Source organism: Sorex araneus, chromosome 6 (assembly GCF_027595985.1).
Source record: "Sorex araneus isolate mSorAra2 chromosome 6, mSorAra2.pri, whole genome shotgun sequence".
NCBI lineage: Eukaryota > Metazoa > Chordata > Mammalia > Eulipotyphla > Soricidae > Sorex > Sorex araneus.
The window spans coordinates 94,070,224-94,096,108 of record NC_073307.1 but is presented as its reverse complement, the minus strand read 5'-3'; the positions used below and the strand labels follow the sequence as shown (position 1 = coordinate 94,096,108).

Sequence of the window (25,885 nt, the reverse complement as noted above, 5' to 3'; positions counted from 1 at the left end):
GGGACCCCATGGGATGCTGGGAATCGAACCCGGGTCGGCCGCGTGCAAGGCAAAGGCCCTACCCGCTGTGCTATCGCTCTGGCCCCCTTCCTTCCTTCCTTCCTTCCTTCCTTCCTTCCTTCCTTCCTTCCTTCCTTCCTTCCTTCCTTCCTTCCTTCCTTCCTTCCTTCCTTCCTTCCTTCCTTCCTTCCTTCCTTCCTTCGTTCCTTCCTTCCTTCCTTCCTTCCTTCCTTCGTTCCTTCCTTCCTTCTTTTCTTTCTTTCTTTCTTTCTTTCTTTCTTTCTTTCTTTCTTTCTTTCTTTCTTTCTTTCTTTCTTTCTTTCTTTCTTTCTTTCTTTCTTTCTTTTCTTTCTCTCTCTCTCTCTTTCTTTCTCTCTTTCTATTTCTGAAATTTTTCTGATTGCATATGTAATGCAGTTGATGATAGAGCATAGTGCATCTCCCCGAGTAAAAACCATAGGGAATGACACTTTGGGGTTCTTTTCCTTTTCAGGTCTGTAAAAGGAACTGTCTGTTCCCTCCACGCAGCCCCGGAGACACTGATGCTTCTACTGACGCTTCGAGACCCCTATTTCTTATGAGTCCAGACAAACACGCCAGTGCTTGTTTCCCCCCTGAACAGACCCCTTTCTGCGCCGGCCTTCAGTGGGCTTTCCCTCGGGTCTGCGTGCGGAGACTGGCCTTGGCTGATGGATCGATTCTGGTGTTCAGACCACACGTAGCTGTGCTCGGGAGCTGCTCCCAGCTCAGTGCTCAGAGATGACTCTCAGCATTGCTCGGGGGCCCACGCGGGGTTTGGCTCTATTCAGCCTCGGGGCGGGGGTGGTTCCAAGGCTGGGCTTCCTCGTGACCTGGGGGCTGGGTTCTGGGCGGGCTACACTTGGGGACACCCCGGGAGACGGGTTCTTCTTCCCAGCCTCACGGGCTCCGTGACTCTCCTTCCTCTCGTGGAGGGGCAAGTCCCCTGGATCCTGGGTCACTGGCAGTCGTTCTACCCACACACGCCCTTTGTCCTTCTCCCAGCCTCTCTCGTTCTGGCTTCACGGGGCGATGCTCAGGGCTTCCTCCAGGCTCTGCCCGCAGGCACCACCCCTGGTGGGACCCAGGAGACTCTTACAGAGCACCGGGGGTCGAATCTGGCCCAGGTGCAAGGCAAGTGCCCTAACCACTGAACTACCTCTTTGGCCCTCGGTGTGGACACACATCAAGTCATCCTGCTGGACCGAAAGAATCCCACCGGGCAGCCTCCATCCTTTCTCCTCATCCGTGATAACCTTCATAAAGCCGCAGGGAAAAGGAAGTTGCTGAGCCCGGAGAAGGCGGGCCACACCCCGTCAGTCATCTGGGGACAAGGAGCTGCAGCGCAGCGCAGCTGCACGAGACAAAAATATTCTCCCCGGAGCAGCGTCGTCAGAACAAGCTCCTAATGGGACCCAATCTGGGCACCGGATGGAACCAGCAGGGAGGTGCCGCCGTCTCGGGGGACGGGGAGACTTACTGCCCTAGGGCGGGAGAGACCCCGCACGCGGCCCCCGGGGCCCCCTCACGCCCTCCTCACTTTGGTCTGTGCGCATCATCGTCCGTGAGATAAGCCCCCGGCAGGCCAGAGGGTCCCTGGGGTTGTTTGGGGGGTTCTGGTTTGGGGAGGGCTGGCAGGGGCTAAAGGCGGGAAACAAAGTAATGTCTACTTTTAACCACCAGAGGGCAGCACCCGGCCGAGTGGAGGTCTCTGTAACCCCTCGATCAAAAGACCACCACCATCCAAACCAGCTGGCAAAGAGGACCCAGGAGGGCTGGCAGTCAGCCTCAAAGACGGACGGGGTGGGGAGGGGGAAGGGACCCACCTCCAGGCAGAGGGCCGGGTGCTTGTCTGGCTTTAAGACACCACCAACCGGGGCTGGAGTGATAGCACAGCGGGGAGGGCGTTTGCCTTGCACGCGGCCGACCTGGGTTCAATTCCCAGCATCCCATAGGGTCCCCCGAGCACCGCCAGGAGTCATTCCTGAGTGCAGAGCCAGGAGGAACCCCTGAGCATCGCCAGGTGTGACCCAAAAAGCAAAAAAAAAAAAAAAAGACACAACCAACTGCATCACTCCTAGACCCCGGGGTACCGTAATCTCTGTGCTGTTTAAACGGTCCCAGTAGGAAAGTCAGGAGCCAGGGCAGGGTGGGGGGAAACCACTCCTTATCCAGTGCAGCTACTCGCGTGCCTGGACGTGGGAAGACATGTGTGTCACTTCCTAAGAACGGGCTGGGAAGTGGCTCCCGGGTGGGGAACGGGGCTTGCCTAGGTGAGCCCTCGGGTCTGACCCCAGGCACCAAGGGGTTGTGGTGGACACGGTCCTTTTAGGATGGAGGCTGGCAAGCTGGCCGCTAACCAGCAGAGGGTGGCGGGTGAGAGCTTAGGACGAAGGACAAAGCCTGAACAGCAATGCCTCTCGGCTTACCCTGTGCCACAGCGCCTGTGAGTCTGTGCTGAAAGGGAGAGAAAACCACACTCATCCTCCACTTACTCCAGGGTAAGTCCCATAAGCACATTCGAAATGGGAACGGTATTTTTTTTTTTGGCTTTTTGGGTCACATGACAGGGACTACCACGTGACCGGGACAAATGGAGATGTTACTGGCGCCCGCTCGAGCAAATCGAAGATCAATGGGAAGACAAGTGATACACAAGTGATTTTGGGTCACACCCGGCGATGCTCAGGGGTCCTTCCTGGCTCTGCACTCAGGAATGACTCCTGGCGGGGCCTGGGGAACCCTATGGGAAACCAGGGATTGAACCGGGGCTGGCTGCGTGCAAGGCGAACGTCCTCCCCGCTGTGCTATCACTCCATCCCCACACATTTGAAATTGGAAAGAGCCTAAATTGAATAGTTGTGTGTGTGTTTGGAGGCCACACCTGGTGGTGCTCAGGGCTTCCTCCTGTGACTCTCTCCGGTGCTCGGGGGCCGCTGGGGAATGTCAGCAGCTCCCTGAGGCTCTGTGGAAGATTTTACTTATTCTTTGCTGCTCATATCAGAGATTCTTGGAAGAAAGAAGGTTTTATTTTTGGTTTTTCCCTCCCCTGAAATACTCGTGCACCTTTGCTTCAGCGAAATGCTCTAATTCAGGGAAACTGAGGATGGTTCGGGATGATGTCGGGGAGCCTTCCAGCCTCGCCAAAGTGAGGCTTCCAGACTCCAAGCCCTGCGTGCATGAGGTGGGGGGGCGAGGAAGGCAGACACCCCGGTCTCCTTCTGACTATGCCGGAATTTTAAAATTCGTGATATTTTAAGCACCCAGCTAGCTCAGTCGAGGGAACGTGAGATGCTTAAAATATACACCCCTTGACAGCTTCCTCAAAACTCTCAATTCAAAATGCAAAAGGGCGCTTTGTAAGGGTTTGATTTTTAACTTGGCCTCCCATATTCCCCCATCCTGAAAGATAGCAGCGTGTGCAGGCATGCACACACACACATGTGCACGCACTCACACATGTACATGCACACACGTGCATACATGCACAGTGCACACATACACATGTGCGTGCACACATGCACATGCACACATGCATGCACATGCAGACCCATGCACCCACACATACACACACGTGCACACACATGCACACATACATGCACACACACATGCACAAACATGCATACACACGCATTCTAAAGATTAACTCGACTTGCCAACATGGTCGAGAGAGATGGTTTAGCAGGTCCTGAGCACCGGGGTGAGTCGCAGGAGTCATCCTGAGAGCATCCAGGTGTGGCCCCAAACACACAAACAACTCTTCAACTTGGGCGCTTTCCGACTTCGAGTGTGTTTATGGGAGGTAAGTGGAGGACGGGCGGTAGCTTCTCTCCCTTCCGGTACAGCCCGTTAGCACCCCAGATGGAGCTGCCCCTCCCTCTCGGCCCACCCATCACACCCTCCCCGTGGCAGCCACCGAGGCATGTCCGAACTCCATCCCCTCTGCCCGGCCACACTCACGCATACACTCACACATATACACACATACACACTCACACACACACATATACACTCACACATACACACTCACATATATACACACATATATACACTCACACACTCACATACACACATATACACACACTCAGACACACATATACACACATTTATACACACTCATACTCACACACACACTCATACATATATATACACTCACACACACGCTCACACACATACACAGTCTCACACACACAAACACACACTCACACTCTGCCGAGCACATCCCAGCACATGTGCGCAAGGCCTGCAGGACACTGCGAACCCGAACAGACGCTCAGGGGCCGGCCCTGTCCGCGGGCGCCCAGAGGAAGCCCGTCCTTGTCCTTTATTTGACCACACACACAGTGGCCGGGCCCAGGACAGCGGCATCAGGCCAGGGCCGGAGCTCCGCCCCCAGCCCCCCGGCCAGTAGTCGGGAAGAGGTGAGCACCCTGGGCGAGCACCCCACGGGCTGGGCCGCTGGCGGGCCCCCCGGGAGCCCAGTGGCAGGCAGGTGAGGCGGGGCCACGGGTTCGAGGCTTTCTCTGGCTCGGCCGACAGGCAGAGACAAACTCGCCACCGTGTCCCGGGGTTCCAGGCCGGGCCCTGACGTGCAGGCCCTGCTCTGTGTCCCCCTCTCCTCGCGGGCCGGGTGGGCTCACTAGCGCCCCCTCCTGGGGTCTGGCCGCTGGGCCTCGTGCAGCGGGAGGGGCCGAGGGGGCGGTGCCGGGTACCTGGGCCCTCACAGCGAGGCCGGAGGGGCTCTGGGCTGCCCCCGCAGCCTCTGTGCGTCCCTGGCCACGTCTGGTGGCACCTGGGGACAGAACCTGGTCCCAGCACACGCGCCCCTGGCCACCCAGCCACCTCCAGGCCCAGCCGCCCTAGACTTTGTTTTGGGGGGTGCACACCTGGCGATGCTCAGGGGTCACTCCCGGCAGTGCTCGGGGGACCCCACAGAATGCTGGGGGTTGAGCTGGGTCAAGGCAGACACCTTCCCGCTGTCCCCTCTCCCGCCCCCGAGTCTAGACTCTTCTCCCTGAGCAGGGAGCTGGCCCCCCGCAGCCCCTCCTGCCCGCACACCTCACCCCCTGCGCCGGGCCTGTGGGGCGGGCCGGACACGCACGGGGCTGGCTGCCCGCGTGGCAGTGGGGGTCCCTGGCGCAGAGCCCAAGTCACACAGGGAGTCAACTCAGGGATGAGGGGACGAGAAGAGCCACGGGGAAGGGGCGGCCAGCGAGCCGGGAAATGAAGGCAAGGAGTTCTGGAAGGTTCTAAGGGGTCAGACCTGGGAGCAGGGGAACTTGCAGGAAGGACGTGTGTGTGTGAGTGTGCGTGTGTGTGTGTGTGTGTGTGTGAGTGAGAGAGGGGGGGGACTGAGAGGGACAGAGACAGAGAGAAAAAGAGAGGGGGAGAGAGGAGAGAAGGAGGAAGGGAGAGAGGGAGAGAAAGGGAGAGGGAGAGGGAGAGACAGAGACAGAGAGACAGAGAGATACAGAGACAGAGAGAGAAACAGAGAGAGAGAGAGGGAGAGAGAGAGAAAAGGAGAAAGGGAGAGAGAGGAAAGGAGAGAGAGGGAGAGGGAGAGAGGAAGAGAGGGAGAGAGGGAAGGAAAGGAAAGAGGGAAGGAGAGAGGGAGAGAGGAAGGGAGAAAGAGAAAGGGAGAGAGGGAAGGAGAGAGAGAAAGGAGAGAGGGAGAGGGAGAGAGGGAGAGAGAAGAAGGGAGAGAGGGATGGAGAGAGGGAGAGAGGGAGAGAGGGAGAGGGGGGAAGAGAAGGAAGCATAGAGAGCAAGGTGAGGCGTGGCTGACCTCTCCCCACCCCGCCCTGGTGCAGGCTCAGTACTGGGACTCGGTGCAGGTTCAGTACTGGGACTCGGTGCAGGCTCAGTACTGGGACTCGGTGTCCCTCCTCCAGCCGCCGTCCCAGGCGGGCAGGGCCAGGTATTCCTGCTGCTTCAGGGCCTTGAAGAGCTGGATGGCGGGCAGCTGGGGGGCGGCCGGGCCCCGCGGCTTCTTGCTGGGCAATGCCGGGTCCTCGGCGTCGGGCGCGGGCGCGGGCGGGCAGGGGTCCGGCGGGGGCACCGGGGCGGGGTCGGGCAGGAAGCAGTAGTCGCCCACCTGCTGCAGCACCAGCAGCTCCTCGGGGTGCGGGGGCGCGGGGCAGGGCTCCCCGGGGCGCGGGGGGCCGGGGCTGGGCAGGGGGGGCGCCCGGAGCGTGGCCTGGGGCCGGGGGCAGCTCCACGTAGTCCCCGAACCCGGGCTTCAGGGGGGCCCCCCCAGGCGGGCCGGGACCGAGGCGGGGGGCCTGGTCTGGGGCGGGGACCCCGGGGGCAGGGCAGAGGGTCAGGTGCGCGCCGGTGACGTAATCAGGGGCCGGGCCCCCGGCACTGGCGGCCGCTGCGGGGGGGGCGACTGTCCCCAGGGGAAGCCCCCAGCCCCAGCGGGGGCCCCGACCGGCCCTGCCCCGCGGGGGGCACACACAGGTAGTCCAGGGACCCCGAGGGCCGCGGCTGGGGGGGCGCCAGGAGGTCCCCGAGGTTGGGCAGCGAGCGGCTGTGCGGCAGCCCCAGGTAGGGGCCGTTGAAGTGCAGCCCGGGGGGCCGGGGGCTCTGGGGGGTCCCGGGGGAAGCAGGCGACGGGGCGGGCTCGGCGGGCGCGGCCCGGGCACCCCCTGGTTCCTCGGTGGTGAGCGGCGACACCTCACTGCGCCCCAAGTCTCCGGAAATCACCCTGTGGGGAGGGGGCTCGGAGTGGGACCCTGGCCCCGCCCGCTGGGGGGCAGGGGGGCGGGGGGGCAGGGTCAGGGGTCAGGGCCTGAGCAGAAGCCCCGTGTATTTCGGACCCAGTCTCCCTGAGGACCCTGGTTCCGAAGCTCGGCCCGGGGGCTCGGTTCTCACCCCCGGTCGTTTTGGGGGCCCCCGGCGGTGCCCAGGGGTGGGGCCGCTGCTGGCAGGACCGGCCCGCAGGTGTGAGGGCTCCACGCTGGGGGTGCTGGGGGTCACTCTGCCCCTGGCCACAGCCCACCCGGGCTGCCCATCCCCCCCTGCTCCTGCCTGCTGCTCCTGAGGGCCGGGCCTCCCCCACCAGCACCCCTAGACCCCCTCCCCCACCGCCCCACCCTCCCTCTGGGGGGCCCTTTGCTTCCCTGCAGACCCCAGACGCCCCCAGGGTCTCTCTCAGCCCCCCACGCCCCCCACACACTCACCCCTGCAGCGCGGAGAGGAGGCCGGGCCCTGGGCCCTGGTGTGGGGGGCGCCGGCTGACGGGCAGCCGCAGCCCGGCGCCCCCATTCTGGAAGGGGAAGGGCATTAGTGAGGGGGTCCTGGGGAGGGGCTGCCTGGCACCCCCCTCGGGGGTCCCGTCTGCACCCACAGACCTTCTGCCCAGTGGCTGTTCCTCCCGGCACCCCCAGACCCGCCAAAGCCCAGCACGCCAGGAGCGACCCCGAGGCCACGGGGGAGCCCCGCCCCTGCCCACCCCCCCACTGCTGCTCCCGTGTGGGGGCGGGGCGGCCTGGGCTGGGGCCGGGACCCCCTCTCCCGCCCCTACCTGGAACAGGAGGCTCTTGGCCGGGTTCGGGATCTTCTCCTCCCACTTCCGGTTTAGCCTGCAGTGCGGCGGGGAGGGGGTCAGGCTCGTGCACAGAGGGGAAACTGAGGCCCAGGGAGGGGGCTCCTGGGTCCCGCAGCACCCCCCCCCCGCCCGCCGTGGGCGCCGCTCACCTGTACCCGTAGACGCCGCAGAAGCGCAGGGCGGGCACCGAGGCCAGGGTGAGGAGCACCAGGATGAGGACCAGGCCCCAGGTGGGCAGCACTGCGGGCGGGAGGGGACCGTCCTCAGTGCCTGCACCCCCCCCACCGCCCAGTGCTCGGGAGAGGGAGACACGGGGCTCAGAGACTGCACACGTGTGTGCATGTGCTGTGTGCACGCATGCATGTATGGGCGAGGTACATGTGTGCATCTGTGTGTGTGTGACTGCGTGAAGTGCAGGTCTATGTGAGTGTGTGTGGATACAAGCATGTGTGTACATACACACATGGACACACGTGTGTGTCTCTATGGGTGTGCATGTGGTGAGTCTGTGCGTGTGGGGGGGGGGGGTGTGTGTCTGTGCGTGTGCAGCCTCCAGGCAGCCTGTTGGAGCGTGGTTGTAGGCTGAGGCAATCCTGGGGACTTCCTGAAGGAGGCAGCACATGTGCTGGTCCTGGAGAACCCGGGTGGGTTCTGAGGCCCGAAGAGCAAAGATGTGGGTGAAGGAATCAGCAGGCCCAGCGGGGGCCTCCAGCACTGCGCTGGGCAGACTGGGGTCCCCAGGGCTCCTCTCCCCCCACCCCTACTCCTTCTGGCGCCTGCTGGTGCAGGGAGCAGGAGCAGGAAGATGGGGGAGCGGGAAAGTGCACACAACCCCCAATTCTGGGTCCATCTGGGCTCCTGCCCTGGTCACGGGACCTGCAGGCCGAATGGTCACTGGGCAGTGGCTGCCCCGGGTCATATCACAAGAGACAAAGCGCCAGGGGGAGGGAGGTTGGCGGTGAGACCTGCTCCCCGCTGCGCTGGCTGCCTCGCTTTCCTTGGGGGGGGGGGTGGTCCCACCTCTAGGTGCTGGGCTGTGCTGGGGTGGGGGGAGACGTACCCCACTCAGTGTCCCAGACGCTCTCCTTGCTCCACTCGCTCCAGACCCCGTTGTAGCCATTGGAGGTGGGCTTGACCCTGACCCTGGCGTGGTAGCGGGTGCCGGGCGCCAGCGGGGGCAGCGCCATGCTGCGCGCGTTCTGGAGGGACTCTGCCTCCGTGTCCTGAGGGCGAGAGGCGCGGCCCCCCCAGCCGCCAGCGCTGCAGGACCCCGGGTCTGGCCCCGCGTCACCCCCGGGCGCCTCCCTGCAGCCCGCAGAGGGACAGCCTGGACTTGGCCACACGGGCCAACCACGTGCAGTGCCACGTCCCGCCCTCCGGGAGACCCCTCGGCCCCCAGCTCCCTGGGGTGAACCTCAGGGCTGCACCACCGCTCCCTGCCTCAGTTTCCCCAGTCCTACCCCAAAGCCCCGAGACTGGCTCTAGGTTTCTGAGCGGGGCTCTATGCTATGCCCACAAGCCCCGAGGGCTGCCTGGAAGAGGAGGCGGCAGGCCCGGGCCGGGGCTCTGCCAAGAACGATTCTGCTCAGTGGCTGAGTCGTGTGCATCCGGGGTACAAACCTTCTGGGAAAATGTTCCGGGGGGGTTCCTTGGCTTTGCGGACCCGTCACCCCTCCGGCCCTCAGCCCCTGCCCTCTGGGGGGTCACTGCCCCGTAGTGACTCGGGGTCAGCCCTGATCGGCTCGGCCAAGACACGTGACCTCGCGGAGGTTGAACGTCTTCGCCGCCCACACGCGGCCGGGCTCCCTGACAGCCGGGGGCCTGTCCCGAGGGGTCCGCGGCTGGGGCCCAGTGCCCGCAGGACTCCGCCCCGGGTGCTCCTCGCCCCGCCCCGCCCCGCCCGCTCGCCGCGCGCCCTCACCTCCCACGCGGCCTCCTCGGTCTTGTACTGGACCTGGAAGGTGAGGCCGATGTGCTCGTACGCCAGCCGCTCCGCCGTCCAGTTCAGGCCGTAGCCGTCCCCGGCCCGGGCCACGCTCAGGGCCGGCCGGGCTATCTGGACTGGGGGGACATTCAGGGGCCTCTGCTCACCTGCTCCCCGGGATGCCCACCCGGGCCCGTCCCTCTGACTCCCCCCCACGGTGGCCCCGCCCCACCCCGCCCCCAGCCTGGCCGGGGGTGGGGACAGCGGCTCCCCGGGGTGGCCCGCAAGGCGACCCCACTAGCGGCTCTCTGCGTGTGGGGGAACGCGGGAGTGTCCTGCTGCCCCTCTGTGTGACTCTCCGGCCGACCAGGCAGCAGTGGAGGGCGGGGCCGGCCGGGCTGGTCATCACGGCCGGCACAGAGGCTGTGTGGGGGTGGCGGGCTCCGACCCCGGGTCCCGGGTAAAGGGTCCACGCCGGCCCTCGCCACCACGAGCCAGGCCGGGGCCCCACTGCAGAGCAGAAGGCCGACTCAGCTGCAGAGGACTGGCCTGAGAGGCTCCCAGGAACCTGTCGTCCTCCTCCCTCTGCTTCTGGGGTGCACCGCTGTACCCCAGTTTCTCCTACTTCAACAAGACCCTGGAAGGGGCCTGCTCAGGGCCGCGTGGGGGTCAGTGACGCCCAGGAGACTGGACCGTGAGGAGCCCTGCATTCACACGGGACACACATGAGCCAGGCCGTGCCAGGCTCCCAACACAGGCACACACGTGTGCACACGTGCAAACACACAGACATATTCACACTGTAACAAAAACATGTACATGCACGCATGCAGACACAGACATGTCTACACACACGCATATGCATAAGCACATATGCATTCTCTACAAACACAAGTGCACAAATGCATGCACACACATAAACACGTGCATAAACTCACACACTTTTGTACATAATATATAAACACAAAACAACACAAATACACATATACACACAAACACATACATGCACACACATACACAACACGTATGCGTAAAGTAGACAGACTTAAGCATGTGCACACACATGAACTTACGCATATACACACATGCATGCACACACATGCACAAAAACAGGCATGCATGTATACACAGGCATACACGCACACATGCACGCACACACTGACACGCATGTACACACATGCACACATATGGACTTATGCGGGGCTGGAGCGATAGCACAGCGGGTAGGGCGTTTGCCTTGCACGCGGCCGACCCAGGTTTGATTCCCAGCATCCCATAGGGTCCCCTGAGCACCGCCAGGAGTAACTCCTGAGTGCAAAGCCAGGAGGTAACCCCTGTGCATTGCCGGGTGTGACCCCCCCAAAAAAACCATATGGACTTATGCACGTACACACATGCACACACATAAACACATGCACAAACACAGGCATACATGTACACACAGGCATGCATGCACACATACATGCAAATTGCCATGCACGTACACACATGCATGTACATATACATACGTGCACACATAGGCATGCATATATATGCACACAAACGCGCGCATGCACACGCAGGAACACATGTACATACATACACGCACGTACACACATGCATGCATGTACACACTTGCACACACATAGGCATGCATGTATACACGCACGCACACAGACGCACGCACGCACACACGCAGGCACGCGCCTGCAGCGGCTCGCGACCCACTCACTGTTGTCGGAGCTCTTGATGAGCTTCTCCTCGCCGCGGGGCCTCACGGACACCGTGTACCGGCTCTGGGGCTCGGGCGCGGGGACGCGGATCTCGCAGCGGTGCCGGGTGTAGCCGCTGCCGCGCGGCTCCTGCCACACGGGGGCGCACTCCTCCTCCCTGGGGAGCGGGGCGTGAGGGTGCGGGGCGGGGGCCACCCGCCCGCCCGAGCCTGCGGGAGCGGGGCAGGGCAGACTCACGCGGCGCCGGGGCCGGGTCTGTAGAAGAGCGAGAAGGGCAGGGCGCGGGCCACCTCGGCGTGCACGTCCCAGGAGCAGCGCAGCGCGTGCGCCCCGTCGAACAGGCACTGGAGATTGTGGGGCTGCGCCTCGTCGCCTGCGGGGGAGACCGAGGCCTGCACCCGGGCTCCCCGACCCTGTCTTGGGGGGCGTCGCCCGCCCCACGCTCCGCCGGGCGCCCTGGGCTTTGGGGTCCCGCTGCAGCCCGGCCCTGCCTGCGGAGTATGGGCAGGTCGGAGACTGACCCCGGGGGCTCGGGGCTGAGTTTCCGTGTTGGGGGCTCAGCGTGACGAGTGACGCGAGGGCACGGACTGTCAGTATCCTGGCAGCGTCGGGGCCAGGTCGTGGCCCGGCCAGGGGAGGGGCGTATAAGGTTCTGGAGCCCCGCAGTGAGGCCTCCCTTGGAGCTGGTGACCGAGCGCAGTGACTGTCCCTGGGGCTTGGCCCCGGCGCCTCCTTACCGGCCGGAGAGTCCCAGGGCACCGCGGCACTCCACCCGCTGGGCTGTCCGGAGAACCGCGAGCCGGGGGCCAGCTGGGCTCGCACCCGTGCCAGGTAGGTGCCAGGGGGCAGGAGCTGGCGTGCCAGGACCACGCGGGGGGAGCTGGCATAGACGGTGGAGGTGTCCTGGGGAGAAGGCGGCTGGAGCAGGGGCTGTGTGCGGGGGTCCCCGGGCTCAGGGCGCCGCTGCCGGGGCGGGGGGGCGGACTGCCTACCTCCCAGGAGTCCTGGAGCCGTCGGTACGCCACCTCGAACTCCAGGCTGGACAGCCAGGGGCTCTGCGTCACGTTCCAGGTCAGCAGGAAACTGTCCGGGCCAGCACTGACCTGGAGGTCCGTGGGCGTGGGGGGCTGCACTGCAGGGGGGCGGGGGAGAGGGCTCACCAGGGGCTGAGGAATGCGGGCGCCTGCACCGCAGCTTGAGCGCGCCCTCCCCCAGGTGGAGCCGGCTCCCCTGAGGGATCTGCCCCGCCCTGCAACGTTCTGGCTCTAGAACGTGCACCTGACACCCCGCACCCCCCCTACACACCCTGGCACATCGGAGCTTGCAGGACTGAGGGTCCTGACGCTGCCTTGCGGCCTCCTGCCAGCAGAGGGCGCCATGGCCCGCGTTTCTCTCTCTCGCGGCACACCTGGCTTCACACCTGCCTTCCCAGCATCCCCAAAAGGCTTGGTCTCCAGCACCTTCTAGAAAAATTGCCTCCCGGGGCCGATCCCTTTGCTTCTGTTCCTTTCCTCCACCCGGGAAGGAACTTGTGGGTGTCCCGGTTGGATCTTTTCATCAAATAATCAAAACTTTCTGCAATTTCTTTTTTTTTTTTTTTGGTTTGCTTTGGGGCCGAACCTGGTGATGCTCAGGGGTAACTCCTGGCTCTACCTTCACCCCTGGCGGGGCTTGGGGGGGCCATATGGGGTGCCGGGGGCCGAATCTGGGTTGACGGGGTGCAAGGCAAGTGCCCTATGGGCTGTATCATCTCTCCAGCCCCACAATCTCTTTTTCTAATTCACTTTGTCCCCCCCCCCCCCACCTCGCCCTTGCAGCGATGCAGCAGGGATCGGGGTTAAGAAAGAGAAACCAATGGCCTGAGGCTTGCAACTGGGAGGAGGCCCCCCCACTCTTTCTGGGAGAAGCCCCCGACTTCCTTAAGTTGATCCCGGGAGCCTTAGGAATCCTTGCCCCGAGCAGGCCCCAGGCCCCTGTTCCTGAAACCCCCCTGTCCGGGCGCCCCCGTCTCACCGTGCTGGGCCAGGGTCACGTCGAGCTTCGCGCCCAGCGGCCGGTTGGGCCGGAAGGAGAAGTAGTCGTAGTCGGCCAGGACGAACAGCGTGTGCGGGATCTCACACTCCCGGGACACACAGCCCGGGCACGGGGCCCCCGTCCACGACAGGTCATCGCTCCACTTGCAGGACACGGGCTGCGGGGGGTCCCTGCCGGGGCGCGGCGGGGTCAGCCAGGCACTCGCCTCCAGCCTGCCCGCTGCTGAGGCTGCCAGGGGGGCTCCCTGAGCACTGTGGGATGAGGCACCCTAGCCACCGCCACCACTCATGCCGCCTCGAGGGCTGGGCAGAGGGCTCACAGGGCCAGCGCACAGGCTTCGCGTGCGGGGGGCAGGGGGTTCGATCCCCAGCACTGCCTGATCCCCCAGGACTGCCGGGAGGGACCCCCAGGTACTGAGCGTGGGAGTGTTCCCTGAGCATGAGTGGAAAATACACTGTGTGAAAAGGAAACTACTGGAACCGTGTAGCCAACCAGCAACGGAGGCTGGGAGCCCACAGGGCCCCGTGAACCGTGACGTAGGGTGAGGGCAGCCAGGTTGGTAGAAACCAGGACCTTTGAGTAGAACTATGAAGGGGGTGAGGGAGGGAGAGCCGTGGGACTCGGGCAAAGGAGACTTCGGGTCATTTCTGGGGAAAAGCATGTGCCAAGGCCCTGGGGCAGGCAGGCAATGGTTGAGTTGCAGGGTGACAGGAGGTGGGGACCAGGGAGTGTTGGAGTTTCGGGAGTCCGGGTCCGAGGACAGAACTCTCGAGCCCAGGGAGCTATGCCCGGCTGCAGGCAGATTGGAGAGCGTTGGCGGACGTGCTTCCAGGGCATCCGGAGTCTGCACGTCTGCACGTGGCTTGCCACAGGGGCGACAGCCGTGGGTAGACCACACTCTCTGCGGGCATTGGCTGATGGGTGGGGGCTGCGCGAGGGGGCCCCAGGGTGGGTGAGACTGGAAGCATCACCAGCCGCTCCGCGGTGCTTGACTCGGGCCCCGAGAGCGCCCCCGCGTGGAGGGCGGTGGGACTGCGGGGACCGAGCCTGGATCGGGGTTAGGGGATATGCAGGCTGGAAGGCGGAGGGGGGGTCTGGGCAGAAGGGGGCACGTGAGAGTCCCGCCGACGCCCGCCCCGCGCCCCGGGCCCGCCCCCCAGGGCCCACTCACGCGTTGAGCCTGCGCAGGAGGGTGAGGCCGAGCAGGCGGCGGGCGCCGGAGGACTCGGCCCAGCGGCACCGGATGCGGCTGGTGTAGTCGTTGTAGCAGCGCAGACTCTGCAGCGGGGTCGGCCCTGCAGGGACCCCCGGTCACTCCTGGCCCCGGCAGCCCCGCCCCGCCCCTCCTGGTCCTGGCCCTGCGGATCCTGCAGGGGCTGGGGTGGGGCCTTGCTAGGGGGGGTCCCGGGTGCGCACCCTCCTTTGGGGCACACACGGGCTTCTAGATTATTCTCAGGACCCCCCCCCATCCCCGCTGGACCCTCCCTGGTGGGGGGGAGGGGCGCAAGGGGAATGGACTCTGAGCCTGGACCCCCGGGAGCCTGGGGCACCTTTGCCCCACCTCTGGGGCAGCCCCAGAGCCCCCGCTCTGCTGGGGGGCGTCACAGGGGTGGGGGAGGGGATGTGGGACCCCAGGGGTCAGAGAATCAGGTTCTCTGGGGGTTGGGCTCAGTGACTCAGGACCCCCGCCCCGGGCCCCCAGCCCCTGCCAAGCAGAGAGGGGGTGTTGGGGGCCGGGCAGGGAGGGGCCCCAGGCTGACTTAACGCAGGAAGATGAGAACTGTGAAAGCAGTGGGGTGGGGGTGTGGCAGAGGGAACATTCTGGAAGAGACAGCCTGGCATGGGGGCTTTGAATGGCACCCAAGGGGAGAGAGGTCACAGGGGGCAGAGAGCGGAACTGGGCGGGAAATAGAGGGGGGAGGGGGAGGGACAGAGGAGAGAGGAGGGGGAAGGGGAGGGGGGGGAGGGGTCTGGAGTCTGGGAGCTTCCTGGGGGCCTAGAGGGGCCCCTGCGCCCAGGGGACGGGAGGGATCGTGGGGCTCACCTTGGGCGCTGGCCAGGAGGGGCCCCCAGCACAGGGCCAGCAGGGCGCCGGGCAGCAGCATGTCCCTCAGGGTCATCCTGGGCCGCGGGGCGGTGCAGGGGCGGTGCCGGGGGCGGCGCGGGGGGCCAGGCCCGAGCCACGTGCCTGCGAGCGGCCCAGCACCGCGTCCTGAGCTGCGGGAGGGGCGCCGGCGGGCACGGGCCTGGGGCTGGGGCTGGGGTCCCACAGGGCAGGCGCGGGGTCTCCTGGGCCGGGCACCCGGGTTGGACTGTCCTGCGCGGCTCTGGGTGGGCGCCCAGAATCCTCTCGGGCTGAGCACGCGGCCTGAGGCCCCCCCACCGTGCACCCCCCACCCCCACTTCCTCTTTCTCCGAAGCCGCAGCTGGGGGTTCCGCTGTGCACTTCCAGGCCCTGGGAAGTACCCACAGAGTGTAAGGGCAGATGTCGCATGGGCACACACATGTATACACACATACACACACATGTGCACACACATTGACACACGCACAAACACACACAATGCATGTACACATACACACATGCACACATGCACACACCACACACATGTGCACACAGTCACACATATGGGCACACACACAGACATGCTTGCACACACATGCACCATATGAGGACGGACACAGCATACGCACATACATATGCACACTCATACACATGCACACAGATGTGCACACTCACACATGTGCACAAACACACACTCCACAACTAACACATTTATACTTCATACGCACATTCACACAGACTCATAATACACTCACACACATATAAACACACACTCACATGCTTATACACTCATGCAATACACTCTCATGCTGATTCACACTCACCCTCACATACTCATGCACACACATAGACACATCTGCACACTCACACAGATGCACACTCACATAGATGCACACTCACGCACATTTTCATATTCACATGTTTCATGCACATTCACACACACAGACTCACCCTTGTTCATGCATATTCACAAACACACATTCCCAGTTACACACTATTCCACCCATCTACATAATCACACTCATACAACACACACACAGACACACATAAACACACTCACTTTGCTTCACACATGCTCACATATACTCAGAAACACAGTCACTTGTTCTCGCTCCTCTCCCCTTCCTCTCCTCTCTCTCCTCTCTCCTTCCTCTCCTTTCCTCTCTCTCTCTCCTCTCTCTCCCCTTCCTCTCCTCTCTCTTCTCTCTCTCCTCTCTCCTTCCTCTCCTCTCCTCTCTCTCTCCTCTCTCTCCCCTTCCTCTCCTCTCTCCTCTCTCTCTCCCCTTCCTCTCCTCTCTCTTCTCTCTCTCCTCTCTCTTCCTCTCCTCTCCTCTCCTCTCCTCTCCTCTCCTCTCCTCTCCTCTCCTCTCCTCTCCTCTCCTCTCCTCTCCTCTCCTCTCCTCTCCTCTCCTCTCCTCTCCTCTCCTCTCCTCTCCTCTCCTCTCCTCTCCTCTCCTCTCTCTCCCCTTCCTCTCCTCTCTCACCACTCCCCTTCTCATGCACTCACACGAAAGACCAACGCTGACATGTAAACTCTCTGTTACACAAGGATGTTCTGTAGGATGGATGAATCCCGAATCAGTGTGATGGAATAACAACAGTGCAAAGGAACAGAGCCACCACATCTAGCCTGTCGCCGAGTCCCTGTCACACCCTGTCCCCCAGATGCCAGGTTAAAAAAAAAAGAAAATGGCAGTGTAAGAGCCAGGAAAGCTGAGAGCAGTGGGAGCGAACCCATCTGAGCAAACGCGGCTGTGAAAGAAGATGGACTCAGGGACAAAGCTGGCAGAGGGCAGGGTGAGTGCGCTCGCGCACACACACACACACACACACACACACACACACACACACACGGTCTCTTGTATATTCGGAAAAGACTCACCCACAGCCAAGGAGAACGGCGAACCCCAAAGCTGCGCATGCCCGAGTCACCGAGGACAGACCTGCCCTTCCTCGGACACGGCTCAGCCCCCCACGGCGTTAACGGACCCCCATGACATTCCCAAGTGGGCAGTTTGCCCCACGGCTGACGCTGGTGGGAGTCGCACCCGCAAGCTGGCGTTGCTCGACGGGCCTTGCGGGGAGCCGTGACCCCTCCGTGCGCCCCTGCTGCTGTCGGAAGCCCCCCGCCTCACGGTCTCTGCTTGGGAGGGACAGGCTGGCGGGACGCGCCCGTCGCAGGCTGGCACTGCAGCCTAAACTTGTCCCCGCTTGGCCCACCATGCAATCGGTGACATTGCGCACCCCCCCCCCCCCCGCCCAGAGACCCCACGTGTGCAGAGGTGCCAGATGCAGCAAGAACCAGGCCAAACTTTCAAACGTCCGGATCGATGGTACGGGGGTGGGGGTGGGGGGGAAGCGTTTGCCTTGTGTGTGCAGAACCTCGTTTGATCCCCGGCACTGCACAGGGTCCCCTGGGCAGTGCCAGGGGCGATCCCAGAGCACAGAGACAGGAGTCTTCCTCCCCTCTTCCCCCCTTCCTTCCCTCCCTCCCTCCTTCCTTCCTTTCTCCCCCACCCCCTCCTCTCCCAGGAAGCCCAGGGCCCCCCTCCCTGCAATTCACCAGCTAGGCTGGCGGCTCAGTGCAAATTCCTGAGGACATGGTGCTTGAACCCAGTGGCGATGGGCATTACCCAGACCCTGCTGGTGAGCTCCAGGACCCCAGGACTGCACTTGTGCAGCTTGGAGGACTCTGTAATGCCGGGGTGTTGGACCAGGAATGGTTGCATGCAGCCATGCGCCATAACCCTGGAGCTATCTCTCTGCCCTGCTGCCTTTCCTCTTTTCTAACCTGCAACCGATACACGACGGCAGGAGCTGCAGCAACTGTTTTGGGCCCTTGAGAATGGAAGTCATGTACAACAGCAAGAGAAGGACCCGAATCCCTTTCCTCAGGGTAGGACACACAGGCCGCCTGGGACCCTGCCCCTGGCCGCCTTCCTTGAGGGGAAAGTGGGTCTCTCTAGCGCAAGTCACTGTTACAAGGGGATCTTTTCACCTGATACATTTGATACAATTGAAAACAGAGGAAATGTGTCCCCCCTCCCCCCACAAAAGGAGACAGTCAGTCGAGCAAAGGGCATGATTCAGGCCTCTTTAGCAGAACCAGAACTTTCACTCATCCAAGAATAAAAGGAAACAAGCTGTTTCTCTTCTTCCCCCCTTTTTGGCCACCCTCAGCGGTTCTCAGGGACCGTCCAGACAGAGCCTGGGGCAGACCGTGCCCAGCCGTGAGGAGGCAAGCAGCCTGCCTCTGTCCCGTTTCTCGGCTGAGAGGTCTAAATCGAGACTCGGAGTATGTCAAAGGTCGAGCTTCCTCAGAAGTCGTGAACACATCAGGACAGAGAAGAAGTTCCGAAGACTCTCTCTCTCTCTCTCTCTCTCTTTGTTTTTTGGTCACACCCAGCGATGCTCAGGGGGTTACTCCTGGCTCTACACTCAGGAATTACTCCTGGCGGTGCTTGGGGGACCATATGGGATGCTGGAATCGAACCCAGGTCGGTCAAGTGCAAGGCAAACACCCTACCCGCTGTGCTATCGCTCCAGCCCCCTCTCTTTTTTTTTAACTCAAAGAAATGTCCCGTCCCGCAGGACTTGGTCAACGTGGATGGCTGGGAGAGGGTGCACGAGTGAAAAAGAGACAGACATAAAAGAAGAGAGACAGGTACAAGAAGAATGGGAGCAAGCTCCAATTTCATTTCTCTTAAGCTAGTTGTTTTATAGCTGATTCTATGAGGAAGTGGGCAGAAGGGGGGAATAACAAAGCAGGCAAACGTTTAATGAAACTGGATGTGGGCCCTGATGGCAGTTTCCCTGGGCATTGTTCTGCAACCTTCAAAAGGTACTTTGATATTCTTCCCGAGAAGCAGTTGTTCCTTGGTTACAGGTCAGGTTGTACTGACATACCCAGGCACTGGCTCCCGGCAAAGAAATGACTTTGGGAGGTGTTCCAGCGGGGAGTCCCAGGAGGAGAGACGGCAGCGGGTGAGTGGTAGCCTGGGCGAGCAGAGAACCTGCAGCCACAGCAGGAGGAGGAGGAGGAGGGGGAGGAGGAGGGGGATGGGGAGGGGAGGGGGAGGAGGAGGAGGACGAGGAGGACGAGAACGAGGAGGACGAGGACGAGGAGGAGGAGGAGGGGGAGGAGGAGGAGGGGGAGGAGGACAAAGAGGAGGAGGAGGACAAAGAGGAGGAGGAGGACGAGAAGGACGAGGAGGAGGAGGAGGATAAGAAGGAGGAGGAGGAGGACAAGGAGGAGGAGGACGAGGAGGAGAAGGACGAGGAGGAGGGAGAGGAGGGGGAGGACGAGGAGGAGGGAGAGGAGGGGGAGGAGGAGGAGGAGGTGGAGGAGGAGGAGGACAAGGAGGAGGAGGACGAGGAGGAGGAGGACAAGGAGGAGGGAGAGGAGGGGAGGAGGAGGAGGAAGGACGAGGAAGAGGAGAAGGAGGGGGGGAGGAGGAGGAGGACAAGGAAGAGGAGGAGGCAGATGAGAAGGACGAGGAGGAGGAGGAGGGGGAGGAGGAGGGGGAGGAGGAGATCCTGGACGCTGATGCCAGACCCTCGTGAGGGCTGACACAGTTCACGCGCAGCTTTGAGGGCTCCTGTGGGCTGGGCGTGGGGGTCGCTGCCAGTCCCGGTGAGCATCAGGGCAGGCTGCAGCGTTTGCTGATGGTGTTTGGATGCTCGGCCTTCGCCAGAGCCCAGGGGTGGACAAGAAGTGTAAGTGTGATGGTGCGTTATGGGGGTGGGGCGAGAAGCAGGAGGGGAAAGGTGGGCCGTGAGGGGGCCCGGCGGGGGGAGGAGGCAGGAGACGGAGAGAGAAGGAAGCACAAACCCCCTCCCGCTCGTCACAGTGCAGCCAACTCCCCGGCGGGTCCCGAGGGGGCTTGGCCAGGGGACGCCCCGTGAGAACAGATCAGAGACGGGCGACTGGCTCTCCAAGGATCCAGCACCGGGGAGCGGGTTGCTGGGCTGAGGACAGCAAGGGACGCCACACAGCGGAATCTGGGGGCTTGTCCCGGCCCCAGCAGTGATCTCAAGACCGTCGGGGGCGGCTGAGTTCCAAAGCTGGACGGTTACGGGGGTCCCGGCCTCCCACACGCCAGGTGAAGCAAAGCCCTGAGAGTCGGAAGTGGTTGGAGTCGGGGTCCCGGGCGTGGCTGGCAGCAGAGCCCCTGCCTGGCCTCGCGTGATGTCATGCGTGGGCTGCCCGGGGTTGCACGTGGACACACACTGGCCTCCTGGATCCCCAGTGTCACACTGAGTGTCCCACCCAGAGCCCCGACCGCCCAGCTCCGGCAGGTGGCAGGGCTGCAGGGCGCGAGCACTGGGGGAGGGAGACAGAAAAGTTAAATAGATCAAAGCGATACAAGTGTTTCTTGAGTGTCGAAGCTCTGGGGTGTCCCTGTTTGGGTGCCAGATGTCGACATCTCGGGCCGAACAGGGACATGGGGAGACAGTGACTGCCCCGAGTGCACCGGGGGAGCCTCAGTTCCCGTGGGATGGTGACCCCAGAGCAATGATATCTGGCGGCCGAAGAGGAACCCTGAGGGTCGCTGATTACCAGCCAGCCTGTGGTCTCTGTTCCTTCATCCATCGTTGGCTGGTTGGGGGGGACGGTGATTGGACTCAAATGTACCAGGGGACCCCCAGGTCACCCGGTGACCCTCAAGCAACGACACTTTAGTACTGGCTGTATGACTCCCACACCAAAGAGAATGAAGGAAAAAGGGTGACTGACTTGACTTAGAAACAACACCCCCTAGGGGCTGGAGAGATAGCACAGCGGGTAGGGCGTTTGCCTTGCACGAGGCCGACCCGGGTTCAAATCCCAGCATTCCATAGGGTCCCCTGAGCACTGCCAGGAGTAATTCCTGAGTGCAGAGCCAGGAGTAACCCTGTGCATCGCCGGGTGTGACCCAAAAAGCAAAAAAAAAAAAAAAAGAAGCAACACCCCCTCTTTTGGGGGCGGGGGTACATGCACAGCGGAGAGGGCGCCCCCAACGGTGCAGGGGGCACGAGATGCCGTGGCTCAGACTCGAGCGAGGGAGGCACAGGCGCTGTCCCCTGGTAAATGGCGTTTCATATGATACACGCTGTCTTTTGGGGGGTGTGGAGGGGAAATAGGATAGCGGGTAGGGCTTGCAGACCGGGTTCAATCCCCAGCATCCTATATGGTCCCCTGCACCCCACCGGAGTGATCCTTGAGAGCACAGAGGCAGGAGTCAGCCCTGAGTACCAGCAGGCGCGGCCCCCAAACAAACCCAGAGATATCTATTTGGGGGTGGGGAGCTTCCAATTGTTGTTCCGGGGTCTGGGAGTCGCTTCTGCCCCTACACGCCCAGTGGGTGCGAGGTTGGGTCCCAAGGATGCTGCTCGGGTCCCGCAGTGAGCAGCCACCAGGGTCATCCCAAGGTTCTCAGGGAACTCCAGGGCAACCCCGGGGACTCAGAGGCTGGGGCCAGAATCTTGCTCGCACCCTCCCAACCCTCTCACACACGACGCCACAAAACGTGGTAGGAGGGGCTGGAGCACTGTTCAGAGAGGAGGGCGTTTGCCTTGCATGTGGCCAACCTGGCTTCGCTCCCCCGGTCTCCCCTAGGACCACCCCGAGCACATCCAGGAGCGATCCCTGAGTGCAGAGCCAGGAGTCACCCCTGAGCATCGCTGGGGTGTGCCCCGTCCCCGGAAAAAAAAACCCAAGCAAAAAAAAAGTTATGGTCAAAAGAACAGCTACGGGAAATCTGCCAGAATGTTCCCAATACAAGCAAAACAATTGCTCACAAAGTCATTCCTAGAGTTAATTTGCAAAAGACCAAGAGCGACAAACAAAGGGACCCAGGACATTTCCTGCTTTCTGCCTGAGCGGGATGGAGAGAGGACGGTGAGCATCCGAGCAGAGGAAAGAAAATCTCTGAGCTGGAGAGAGAGAGAGAGAGAGAGAGAGAGAGAGAGAGAGAGAGAGAGAGAGAGAGAGAGAGAGAGAGAGGAGGGGAGAGGAGGGGGAGGGGAGGGGAGAGGGAGAGAGGGAGAAGGAGAGGGAGAGGGAGAGGGAAAGGGAGAGGGAGAGGGAGAGGGAGAGGGAGAGGGAGAGGGAGAGGGAGAGGGAGAGAGAGAGAGAGGAGGGGAGAGGAGGGGGGAGGGGAGAGGGAGAGAGGGAGAAGGAGAGGGAGAGGGAGAGGGAAAGGGAGAGGGAGAGGGAGAGAGAGAGAGGGAGAGGGAGAGGGAGAGGGAGAGGGAGAGAGAAAGGGAGAGGGAGAGAGAGACAGGGAGAGAGAGAGAGAGAGAGAGAGAGAGAGAGAGAGAGAGAGAGAGCGCTTTCGTATTCATTATATCGACAAAATGGAAAAAGCGAGACTTTCCCCAAAGAGAAATTAGACCTTTTTAAGAAACAATCCTGGGGGGTGGGGGGGGAGTGAGGGGGAGGGTGTGAATTCAGTTTCTTTTGAGGATTCTTTCACCAACTCTATTAAAATTGTCAAAGGGCAAATCTCTTGCCCGGCACTTTGGCTTCCAGGAAGCTGAGCCGTAGCAGCGTTTCCCTGGCGGCGCGGGAATAACCTGAGCTCTCATTAGCACGAGTTCGAGTAAACGGGGCTGATAAACGCCGCAAATTTCCTCAATGGGTTCATCAATGAGCTCAAGTCTGAATGAATTCCTAAGAGAAACTGTCCAATGCGGCATGTTACACTGCAACATTGTTACAGCTACAGTGCAACTTGCACCTCAATTAGGCCCACAGAAAAACTCTAGGGGGCCCCGGGAGGGCTCCGGGGCTCACAGCTGTTACCTTGCTAGTGGGAGGCCGTGAGTGGATTCCCCCATGACCCCCACATGTGCCTGGCCAGGTCCTGGTGTTTCCGCTGTGGCCCCTCCCCCACCCCAGCACCTGTGAGAGCATCATCACAGGAGCAAAAGTGAGCACTGGGAACTCTGAGACAAAAGTGGGTGACAAGCCCGCTTCAGAGCACCCTGGCGGAAGGTGGGAGCACTCCACGCGATGTGGAGACTCCCCCAGAAAGGGAAGGAAAGAGGAGAAAGAAATGAGCTTCAGGGGAGGCAGGAAAGGGCCTCGGGGCGCCCCGGAAGAGGGCTGCCGGCTTCCTCTGAACATTCGCTCTAGGGGGCCTTGCCGGGTCACGCGTGATCCCTGCTGTGACAGTGCCAGGACCAGCCCGGATCTAATACGCATAAACAAAACTCATCCGCAGGGCCTGAGTGACAGCACAGCGGGGAGAGCGTTTGCCTTGCACGAGGCCGACCCAGGTTCGATTCCCAGCATCCCATAGGGTCTCCCGAGCACTGCCAGGAGTGATTCCTGAGTGCAGAGCCAGGAGGAACCCCTGTGCATCGCCGGGTGGGACCCAAAAAGCTAAAACAAAAACAAAACAAAACTCATTTGGGAGAAAGTGCGAGTGGGCCGGCCTTGCCCCCTTCAAACTCTCAGTGAGGGGGAAGGACGTGCCGAGACCAGCGCCTGGAGACCCAGAACGCCAGCAGCAGGCCCGGGGGACAGCAGTCGGGGACCTTGGGGGGCTGCCCCCCGAGGCGGGCCCACACAAACACCCGCCTTCCTGCCGCAGGGCGAGCGCCTGTCCCCACCTGACGCAGGCGCCCCCAAACGCTCGCCCACCAGCTTTGGGGCCGGGCCTGAGCCCCCCAACTCGAACCCGAGTCAGGGAGGGCCTAGGGTAAGTCCAAACAATTTTTCGGGGAGAAGACGTTGCCTCGGGCAGAGAGAGGCTCGGCTTGTCCCCTGTGCTCGAGCCCCCAAAGTCCCCGGAAGTGCCCCAGTACTCCATGGACACACACATAGCTACATGTGCTCGGCCCCAACGCGTGGACACACACACACATACGCAAACACATTCTCTCTAATTCCAGGTGCATGCACACACACACAGACACACACAGACACACACACACACAAACTCTCTAACTCCAGGAGTATGGACACATACACACACACATTCTCCAGGTGACAGGGTATATGGACATACACATACTCTCTCTCTAATTCCAGGGGCATTCACACACACACACACACACATACACACACACACACACACACACACATACTCTCTAACTCCAGGAGTATGGACACATACACACACACATTCTCCAGGTGACAGGGTATATGGACATACACATACTCTCTCTCTAATTCCAGGGCATTCACACACATACACACACACATACACACACACAACACACACACACACTCTCTCTCATTTCAGGTACACACACGCTCACATATACATGCACGCACACACTCTTTCTCTAATTCCAGGTGCGTGTGCATACACGCACACACACACACACCGCATACACACTCTCCAGGTGCCAGGGTGTGTGGCTGTCCCCACTGTGGACCCCGGGCACCCGTCCCCACGGCCACTAGTGAGGGACCAAGCGAGACGAATGAGACTCGGGTGTGAGACTCCCACACTCCCCCTCCTTTTACCCTAGAGACCCCGCCTGACCCCCCGGAGTTCCGGCTCTCCCCCTTGGCCCTCCCAGACTCCCCGCGTGCCCCCTCACCTCTCTCGCTGGAGCCCCGGTTTCCTGCTGGAGTCTGGGGCGCCGGGGACTCGCTGCTTCCTACTCAGGCGCCGCGCCCCGTCTTGGGAAACAGACGCAGAAAGAGGAAGTGACACCACAGGCCCGTTTCTGCCCCGGAGCCCCCCTGCCCCTCAGAACCGGGCGCACCCAAAGGGCCATTGTCAGGGGCTGGAGCAATAGCACAGCGGGGAGGGCATTTGCCTTGCACGAACGGGACTGACCCGGGTTGATTCCCAGCATCCCATAGGGTCCCTGAGCACCTCCAGGAGTAATTCCTGAGTGCAGAACCAGGAGGAACCCCTGAGCATCACTGGGTGTGACCCAAAAAGAAAAGAAAAAAAACAACCGAAAGGGCCATTGTCCCGAGGGCCCGGGAACCCGTCTCTGCTTGTGTCTCTCTGTCCCCTCTTCTCTCTGCTCCTGTCTGCGATGGGGGGCGGGGGGCTGCAGACAGTGTGGGCGGGGCCCCTGGGGCCTGGCCTGGCCCCCCAGCTGGCCCCCCACTCCTGCTCGGAGCTGTGTGGGCGCCCTCAGGTCAGCTCCTGTCCGTGACCTCCGTGGACGTGTCTCCGGACATTCTCCATGGACGTATCTACACAGGTGAGGGGCCCCGGCGATGCAAGTGTTAATTTCTGCTGTTTTGAGTTCCTGGGGTCCCTTGGGTGTGACGATCCGATGATGCACGGAAGGTCCCTCTTCCTCGGAAGACCCCGACTCACAGTCTGTGGAGGCACTGAAGAGAGATGAAGAAATTCTCAAACACCCCCTTACAAATAATAAAAGCAAACTGAAACCTAAACAGAAGAGCATCGAAAAGGACCAAAAATGAGGGTCTGAAAGTGGAGGTCTGAGCCAAAAGGAAATGCAGAATTTGCATTTGCTTCTTGTGCAAACAAAGGAGTCTGGCCCACCTGGATGTTTAACAACATGGGGCAGGCGAACCCAGCTTGAACCCAGCTTTGTCCCTTTGACACCGGGCCCTGGTGGGGGCTGACACCAGTTCCAGGGGCTGTGGGTTCTGCCTC

At 61.8% G+C, this 25,885-nt stretch overlaps 2 protein-coding genes across 2 annotated transcripts; both read right to left on the bottom strand.

The window, feature by feature from the left end:
* Positions 1 to 5,878: 5,878 nt before the first annotated feature.
* Positions 5,879 to 6,241, bottom strand: LOC129405905 (cytokine receptor common subunit beta-like; the record flags this gene model as incomplete). Its single annotated transcript, XM_055143619.1, has 1 exon — positions 5,879 to 6,241. A coding segment is annotated over one exon (363 nt), but the record flags the coding sequence as incomplete, so codon positions are not given.
* Positions 6,239 to 24,880, bottom strand: CSF2RB (colony stimulating factor 2 receptor subunit beta). Its single transcript, XM_055142411.1, has 14 exons — positions 24,840 to 24,880; positions 15,282 to 15,425; positions 14,409 to 14,532; positions 13,217 to 13,407; positions 12,196 to 12,335; positions 11,941 to 12,121; positions 11,441 to 11,576; positions 11,203 to 11,360; positions 9,489 to 9,628; positions 8,628 to 8,790; positions 7,717 to 7,807; positions 7,544 to 7,601; positions 7,200 to 7,285; positions 6,239 to 6,724 (listed from the first exon to the last, which is right to left on the bottom strand). Exons 2-14 carry the CDS (start codon positions 15,355 to 15,357, stop codon positions 6,361 to 6,363), a joined length of 1,908 nt encoding a protein of 635 aa, XP_054998386.1. The 5' UTR covers positions 15,358 to 15,425; positions 24,840 to 24,880; the 3' UTR covers positions 6,239 to 6,360.
* Between the last annotated feature and the right edge of the window lie 1,005 nt (positions 24,881 to 25,885).

Excerpts from the sequence above, each read along its gene's own strand:
- CSF2RB (XM_055142411.1), bottom strand. The coding sequence starts at position 15,357 with ATGACCCTGAGGGACATGCTGCTGCCCGGCGCCCTGCTGGCCCTGTGC. Across the intron at positions 11,577-11,940 it reads GCCCTGGGACTCTCCGGCCG|GCGACGAGGCGCAGCCCCAC; the intron begins GTAAGGAGGCGC and ends TCTCCCCCGCAG. Across the intron at positions 6,725-7,199 it reads CTCCTCTCCGCGCTGCAGGG|GGTGATTTCCGGAGACTTGG; the intron begins GTGAGTGTGTGG and ends CCCTCCCCACAG.